Here is a 9,291-nt window from a genome sequence, read left to right on the forward strand (position 1 = left end):
GAAAAATAAAGTACTAAGATATGATGTTTTATCAAGAATAGAATTTTTCGAAATTTTCTTTTGTTTTTGAGTTCTACAAAAAAAATTATTTTCTTAAATAGCAACCCACTAGAAAACTATTTTTCTCTTAAAGGTTATGATCTAAGGATTACAACCATCTACTTCATTTTTAATTTTTTCAAAAAATTTTTTTTTAAATTGCAATTTTGACTAAAAAAATCGCATAACTCAAAAACAAAATACGATCTCATTTTTTATATTACGTTAATGTATATTAATTATTATTTTCTGAAGACAAATGATCTAAAAAAAAAACTGCTTGGTTCCATACTTTATATTCACCCTGTATACAGGGTTATTCATAAATATGAAGCAATATTTGAACTTCAAAAATGACCTATAAAATGATGTTAATTTAAATAATAACTCGTGTCCCATTTCTACTGATAAGAATTTTACAGCCCTCGGAATGTGGGTATGGAAATTTGATTTTTTTGTAATAACTTTGGAACTATTTGACCAAATATTATAAAATTTGGAACATTTCCTTGTGACAACATACCTTTTGAACGGGTAACCACGAAAACCGGATACATCTACTCAATTTCCGGTTCCAGCAGTTGCAGGTCACATTTTCTGTGTTTTTCCATTTTTTTGCTCTCTTAACACCAATTTTTTATTGCCCACATCGATAGAGTAATCAATTTCGAATAAAAAACGCATAACCTTCAATACCCTTAAAATGGACCGTTTCAAAGATATTTTAATTTAAACTGAGAACTGCACAACGCTGAAATCAAAAAGTAGGAATTTTGAATAAATGATATCCACGGCAACCAATGACCATGGTCACATAAATCCCTACCAGGCATCTGTTAACTTTGACGATAAATTTTTGTGAATTATTTATAAATTAAATGCTACGAGATCGATTTGGATTTATTGTAGATTACGTTTGGAGTCTGAAGTAAACTGTTTTATTAAATATTTTCAATTAATCGTCCAAGAATGGTCCAATGTCAAAGTTGACAGATGCCTGACAGCGATTTGTGGAACCATGGTCATTTGTTGCCGTGGATATCATTTATTCAAAATCCCTATTTTTTGATTTCAGCGTAGTGCAGTCCTCAGTTTAAATTAAAATATCTTTGAAACGGTCCATTTTAGGGGTATTAAAGGTTATGCGTTTTTTATTCGAAATTGGTCTCTCTATCTATTAGGGCAATAAAAAATTGGTGTTAAGAAAGCAAAAAAATGGAAAAACACAGAAAATGTGACTGCTGGAACCGGAAATTGAGTAGATGTATCCGGTTTTCGTGATTACCAGTTCAAAAAGTGTGTTGTCACAAGAAAATGTTCCAAATTTTATAATATTTGGTCAAATAGTTCCAAAGTTATTACAAAAAAATCAAATTTCCATACCCACATTCCGAGAGCTGTAAAATACTTATCAGTAGAGATAGGACACGAGTTATTATTTAAATTAACATCATTTTATAGGTCATTTTTGAGGTTCAAATATTGTTTCATATTTATGAATAACCCTGTATACCTATTATCATACATAAATTTTTCAAAATTTCAGTCCATTTTAATATTATTTCACATCCTTTGGTCAATATTTTGCTCAAAAGTTGATAACAAAAAACCTGTCAAGTTTTAAAAAATAAAAAGTCAATTAATTGTGAGAGAGCTATTTATTTAGTCTCACAATTGAAATAAAAGCAGTGTATGAAAAATTTTCAGGTCTCGACGACCACCGCTTATCGCGCCCATACTCGCAAAAGCCCCTCATCAAATTCGGAACAATTCCCTGGTCTCACACCGATTCAACAATAGCGAAATATTTCAAAGATATGCACGCATATATGAGACAATTCAACAAATCCACAGTTCTCGAAGGAGTCGACGCCGTTTTAAGCGCCGAAATGGACGCTTTCATATACGACGGCACTGTCTTAGACTATCTTACGTCGCAAGACGAAGACTGTAGACTCCTCACTGTCGGTTCTTGGTATGCAATGACCGGCTATGGCCTGGCCTTCCCCCGAAATTCCAAGTACCTGAAAATGTTCAACAAACGGCTGTTGGACTTTCGAGAAAACGGCGACCTTGAACGTCTGCGCCGCTACTGGATGACCGGGGTCTGCAAGCCCGGGAAACAGGAGCACAAGAGCTCAGATCCCTTAGCTTTAGAACAGTTTTTATCAGGTCAGTAGTTAGTTTTTCCAACCTCAGAATCATCGAAAAAAACATTGGCACAGTAGAAAACTTGAAACATCCTGAGATTTGTATATTTTGACTCGTTAGTGCTTCATGTTTTAATGTAAAAAACTATGTTTTTTAGTTATTGGATAAGAAAAAGCAATAAGTTAGCACTAAGTATTAACAAGAAATTATAAAGCACTAAAGTTATAAAGCATTAGTGCTTTATAGTGCTTCATATCTCATTGTTAACTTTACATAAAAATTACATTAGAAATTTTTTTCCATGTATCAAAAATCTTGAAGCACTAATCTTTTAATTCGAATATTATCAGCTTTTTTCAGGCTGGTAGGTAGTGTTCGTTGGTGCTTCATACCTCAATGTTGGCACATATAAGCTGTGTTTCAATATAAAAAAGTGTTTTTGAATTAACACATAAGTAAAAGCAGTAACGATAATACATATCTTAAGTAAGTACCTCTCAATGTTTACTTTCAGAATGCTTAAAACACTAGTCTTTTATTTCAAATATTATCAGCTTTTATCAGGTCAGTGGTTAGTGTTTCGTTGGTGCTTCATACCTCAAAGTTGTTAAATGTAAAAAGGTGTTTTTGAATTAACAAATAAGTTAAAACAAGTAACGATAATACATATCTTATAGTACCTAGTGCTTCATATCTCAATGTTTACTAAAAATTCTTGAAACACTAAACTTCCAAAAATTAAAATATTCAGGTCAGTAGTTAGTTTTTCATAAATCAAAATAATAAAATAGAAAACTTGAAATACCCTTAGATTTGTATATTTTGACCCGTTAGTGCTTCAAAGTGCTTCATGTTTCAATGTAAAATGATGTTTTCGAGTTACCAGACAAGTAAAAACAGTGACGATAATATCTTATTAGTACTTAGTGCTTCACAGTGCTTCATATCTCACTCTTGACTGAACATAATAATTACGTTATAGTAGAACATTTTTCAATGTTTCAGAATTCTTAAAACACTAATCTTTTAATTCGAACATTATCAGCTTTTATTAGGTCACTGGTTAGTGTTTCGTTGGTGCTTCATACCTCAAAGTTGTCACATTTAAGCTATGTTTCAATTCAAAAGATGTTTTTAAATTATATTAACAGACAAGTACTAGTACTTAGTGCTTCATATCTCAGTGCTTACAAAAAATTCTTGAAGCACTAATCTTCAAAAAATTAAAATATTATCAGGTCAGTGGCTAGTGTTTCAAACCTCAAAATTATCAAAAAAAGCATTGACAAAGTAGAAAACTTAAAACACCCTGACATTTGTATATTTTGACTCGTTAGTGCTTCAAAATGCTTTATGTTTCAATGTAAAAAGCTATGTTTTTAAGTTATTGGACAAGAAAAAGCATTCACGATAATTTCTTATTAGCACTTAGTGCTTCATATCTCACTGTTGACTGAACATAAAAATTACGTTATAGTGGAAAATTTTCAATGTTTTAGAATTCTTGAAGCACTAACCTTCTAATTCAAATATTATCAGCTTTTATCGTTGGAGCTTCATACTTCAAAATTGTCACAGCTATGTTTCAATATAAAAAGATGTTTTTAAATTGACAAGTACAAGTACTCCATACCCCAGTGTTTACTAAAAATTCTTGAAGCACTAGTCTTCAAAAAATTAAAATATTATCAGGTCAGTAGTTTGTGTTTCAAATGTCAAAATTATTGAAAAAAAAACATTGTCACAGTAGAAAACTTAAGACACCGTGAAATTTGTATATTATTGACCCACTAGTGCTTCAAAGTGCTTTATGTTTCAATGTAAAATGATGTTTTCAAATTAATAGACGAGTAAAAACAGTGACGATAATATCTTATTAGTACTTAGTGCTTCATAGTGCTTCATATCTCTACGTTATCATAGAACATTTTTCAAGTTTGAGAATTCTTGAAGCACTAATCTTTTTGTTGGTGCTTCATACTTCAAAGTTGTCACATAAAAGCTATCATACTTAAATTACGGTACAGTAGAAAACTTGAAGCACTTATTCTAAGTTTCGCATATTATTTAGTGCTTCATCAATGCTTCAAAGTGCTTCATGTTTCAATGTAAAAAGTTGTATTTGAGTTAACGATACAGTAAAAGCAGTAACAATAATATCTTGTTAGTGCTTAGTGCTTCAGAGTGTTTCATATCTCAGTATAAACAAGATATAAAAAAATTGTTAGACAAAATTGCGTTACAGCAAAAAAATGTTCAACGTTTGAGAATATTTGAAGAACTAATTTTCAAATTAAAATGTTACAGATTATTATAGCTTATTAACAGAATAGTGATTAGTGTTTCATTTATCCTGAAATTTGTATATTATTTTGTGCTTCATTAGTGCTTTGTTAGTACCTCAAAGTGCTTCATTTTTTAATCAATTGACAAGTATAAGCAGCAACAATAACATTTTGTTAGCATTTAATGCTTCAGTGTGCTTCATATCTCAGTATTGACTGAATAGAAATAAAATGTTAAATAAAATTACGTAACAGTAAAAAAAGTAATGTCTGAGAATTCTTGAAGCACTAATCTTCAAATTCGAATATTATCAGGTTTTTATCAGATCAGTAGTCAATGTTTCGTTGGTGCTTCATATCTCAAATTTGTCACTTATCTAGCTATCAGAATTAAATTACGGTACAGTAGAAAACTTGAAGTACTTATTCTAAGCTTCGTATTTTACTTAGTGCTTCATTAATGCTTCATGTTTCAATGTAAAAAGTTGTTTTTGAGTAAACGGACAAGTAAAAACAGTAACGATAATATGTTATTAATACTTAGTGCTTCATATCTCAATGTTTACATAAAATTATAAGCTGTCTTAAAACACTAATCTTCAAATTCAAATATTATCAGGTCAGTAGTTAGTGTTTCATTGATGTTCCATACCTCAAAGTTGGCAAAAAACCTTGTCGCTAATCGTGAGATTCGTATATTATTTAGTGCTTGTTAGTATTTCAATGTGCTTCATGTTTCAAAACTTTTGAGTCAACGGACAAGTAAAGTAGTACTTAGTGCTTCAGAGTGTGAATTTTTGAAGCATAATGAAACCTTATCGGTGCTTTGTTAGTATTGATGTTGGAGGAAAATTTCATAAAATTAGGGACAGAAAAAAAAATGAAATTTGAAACAACACTAATTTTTGTATATTACAGTAGGTATTTCAGAAAGCGCTTCTTCTCTATGTGGGACATGAAGCACTAATGAAACACTAAATAATATTCAAATTTAAAATTCAGTGTTTCAAACTTTAATTTTTTGAACTTGTGTTTCAATTTTTTTTATTAGCGTTCCTATTGTTAATGGCGGGCATACTCCTCGCTGCGCTGCTGTTGTTTCTCGAACACTTGTACTTCAAATACGTTCGAAAGCACCTCGCGAAGACCGACCGGGGGGGCTGTTGCGCCCTCATCAGTCTCTCAATGGGTAAAAGTCTGACATTTCGTGGGGCCGTATACGAGGCCCAAGACATACTACGAAATCACCGCTGTAGAGACCCCATTTGCGACACTCATCTCTGGAAAGTCAAAAGGGAGTTGGATATCTCCCAAATGAGGTGTAAGCAGTTGGAGAAGGAGTTGGAAGCACACGGTATAAAACCTCCACCTCCATGCAAACGGTGAGTCTTAATCCAGATTCCCCATCTCATCTCGACTTAGCACGAGCATGTTAGCACTTGAATTTTTTAAAGCAATCGCTTGAATTGGCACAATTTTAAGCCACGTTTTCACCAAAAAAAATTATGAAAAAAAATCTGCAGCCATTTTATAGTGTTAATCATTATGTATGAGTAGGCGTCAACGTAACACCACCTGTCTTTCGTCCTGTCTGGATTCTTCGGAATCACCTGAGTAAGTCTGTGACCCACATGTGTGTGTTAGAGTCATAGTAAGCTTGGCATTTACGTTCACAGTCTTTAGATAAATAGGCTTTTCGGTGACACGTCTTATTTTTTATTTATGGGATGCTTTAGCCTACAGCATGCGATGTGAAATGATAAATCAAAGGATTTCAACTTTGGACCGAATATGGGTTTCACACAAACACATATCTCTTTTGTATTTTTGCACAACAAAATGCAACATTAACATATCTTGGAACATATTTTTATTTCACCTCAAGCAACTTGCAGCTCATAGTAATAGAAACATCAAATTATACCTTAATAAAATTTAATTATATGAATGAGGTTTAGAAAAGGGCGAGCGGCAAAGCCACGAGCCCCTTTTATAAACTTTGACAAAATCTGATTTCGTTATACTAAACGGGAAAAAGATATGAATTTTTCAAAGCCAATTGAGGAAACAAATCTAAATTTATCATTTTTAAAAGTCACCGCTTTAATCTGCATTTTTTTGGAATCTACCGAGAAAAAAATCGACGAAATAGTCCCTTATCTAAGAATTTTTCGTGGCTAATTGGAAAAATTAATTTAAATTCATTATTTTTGCCTGTTTTTCAAAGCAAATTCGAATTGCAGTAAAACAGTTTTTTATGTCCAATCGGTGAGGTTTTTGCAAAATCTTGAATTTGATTGGTTGGAGATATTTGTTAATTTATTGGTGATTTACAAGGACCAATCACAATCATTTCACATTCACGTAATTACCACTAAGGTGAGAACAAACCGGTTTTTATTTCTTATTGGCCAAAATCCGACAAAAACCTAGCAACGATAAGTAACTCCACCCATTTAAAAAATTTTAAAAAATCATGAATAATTATTGATTTTTCAATCGAATTTTTATAACAAATCAGCGTTTAGTGTGAGTTATTTTACTTTAATTGGATCTAATTTTTCACAATGGGTGGAGCCAACCCCAAAGCCAATATGAATCATGCATTTTCGATTATTAGACCAATAAAAAGTAAAAAATCATTTAATGCGTTAAAATTGAGTTAGCCAATCAATTACGACTTTTAAAATCAACCAATCAGAACACGTCTTAAATTTTTCGACAAGAAAATTAAAATTTTTGTTTTAAAAATCGGCTTTGATAGTATTATCAATATAAAAAATAATTATTTGAAGAATAAACGTTAATTAATTTTCTTTACTGTCAAATGTCCAAACTGTCAAAATTTGACATAACACTATTTATTGTGTACTAAAATTTGTATTTTGCTCAATTTTTCGTTCAAAAACACCGATTCGAGTCGTTTTTCGTGGGTTTAGCCTTTATTTGGCAAATCAAAAAATTAATATAAACCTTCGAAAAAAATTTCAATTTTCTGATTCAAAATGGTCCAAAAAATTCAAATTCTCAAACAAAAGACCATTTTTTTGTTTTTTTGCTAGCGATGGCTCACAGAATTACAGAAATATTAAAAATGTCAAAAAAATCGGTCAACCATTAATGAAATAATAAAATCATGTGTCAAATGGACCACTCAAAATTCGTATTGAAATTGATAAATCTAGGTAAGTATATTTTTGTGTTTCAATGCATTACACAAACTTCAGTATTATTTCAATTTTCTTTACAATAAAACAAACAATTATGTGGTTTACATCACATTATTGCTTTCGAACAAACTAAAACATGTCAAAAAACGGAAACCAAAATGATTAAAAAGACAAATACAAAATTTGAGTTCCGTCATTATTACTCTTCTTTCTCAAATACAAATGTAAAAATAATGATTTTCGTTATTGGCATAACCCAGAAAGTTTAATTAATAGTCAGGAATACTTACTCAAAATAAAAAAATCATGCCTGCAACCAGATTAATTAGAAGAAAACTTCGATTTATCAAACTTCAGTAAGTACAATAATGATGGAAATTGGAAATACAAAAACAGAGCCTAGATTTCATATTGAAGATTTTTTTTTTCTAATTAATTGATTGAAATGAATTAAACCATTTTTAACTAATTTTACCAACAAACTTAAATTCTTAATACAGGAAAATTATTCCTTTGATTTAATCACTCAAACGATCTCAAACATAAGCCGCTTTGCATGAGCATGGAGCCTCATATAGGGACAAAATATCGTTTCAATGAGTAGATATAGAACCACTAACAAAAGTCTTAATTTTGGAAAAAAAAATAATAAAAATAATTTGATAATTTTCCAAGGAAAATTTCACTTATGCTTTGAGAATTTAGTACTTTCATTAGTTATCGAAGACTTCGCTAAAGTTTTGAAAATACCTTGTTATCCGGGAAACTCGGCAATATTGAAAATCACTTCAAGAATCTTTGTAAGACAAATGCTAATTTAAAGTTTCAAGGAGTCTCTTAACTAGGATTTAATTAATTTAATTTCTAACTGGGCCAGTGTTGGGTACTAGATTTACAATTGTTTTCGCACATTTGGTCCAAGAATCGAGTAGTTTAATTAAATTAAGTAAGAGATTTCAACTAACTTTGTAATTAGAGTTAAATACAGGGTGTGACAAAATTCGCGCCCCAGAAAAAAAAATTCAAGTAAGATAAGATACCAGAAACATGGAAAAAACGTTGAGAAAATTCTATCTCTCAAAAATTTTTGACATTTGGCATTTTTTATGTCTATTTAAATTGATAATCTTGTATACAGGGTGTCCCAGCGAGTTGAAAAATATAGGACATTGATAAGATACTAATCTAGTCCATCGCCTAAAATTATTTTTAACTATACATCGTGTCTCAAAAATAAGTTACAATACAAACTTGTATTTTTTTAAATGAAACAACATATGTTTCTTGGCGTTTTTGGATGTAGATTTTTATGACAATGTTTTAAGCTAAACTTTTATTGGTCGATTTTGCTTATTTTTAAAAATAAGACGGTTTTTTTGACAAAAACATGCACTTTTTAAAAATTTATTACACAAAAACTAAGACATTTAGAAAAATTTTTTTACTACCGCAAAGAAGAAGGTACAAGCTATAAGATTGTAATATTTCTTTAGTGTGTTGCATTTGCAAAGATAAAAAAATGCATATAATAATAATTCCAATTTCAGTATTTATAACGACTTTTACAATCTCTGAATAAATCAGATATTGATAGGCATTGTTGCTACAATTAATATTGAATGTTAAATATCTTTTCATTTATCAAT

The 9,291-nt window shown here is 30.6% G+C and overlaps 1 protein-coding gene across 3 annotated transcripts in view; it reads left to right on the plus strand.

Annotated features, from left to right (window-relative positions):
• The window catches only part of LOC123009466 (glutamate receptor ionotropic, NMDA 2B), a 127,336-nt gene that overhangs the window by 111,690 nt on the left and 6,355 nt on the right, over positions 1-9,291 (plus strand). For 2 of the 3 annotated variants that reach the window (XM_044405853.1, XM_044406013.1), the window contains exons 9-11: positions 1,747-2,211; positions 5,527-5,857; positions 6,033-6,089. In XM_044405853.1, coding sequence (XP_044261788.1) covers positions 1,747-2,211; positions 5,527-5,857; positions 6,033-6,089 — 853 coding nt within the window. The remainder of the gene's footprint in view (positions 1-1,746; positions 2,212-5,526; positions 5,858-6,032; positions 6,090-9,291) is intronic. The other variant, XM_044405932.1, reaches the window with a different exon arrangement.

Source organism: Tribolium madens, unplaced genomic scaffold, assembly GCF_015345945.1.
Source record: "Tribolium madens isolate multiple individuals breed KSU strain unplaced genomic scaffold, Tmad_KSU_1.1 Scaffold_11;HRSCAF=98;Tcas5.2_LG3b, whole genome shotgun sequence".
Lineage (NCBI taxonomy): Eukaryota > Metazoa > Arthropoda > Insecta > Coleoptera > Tenebrionidae > Tribolium > Tribolium madens.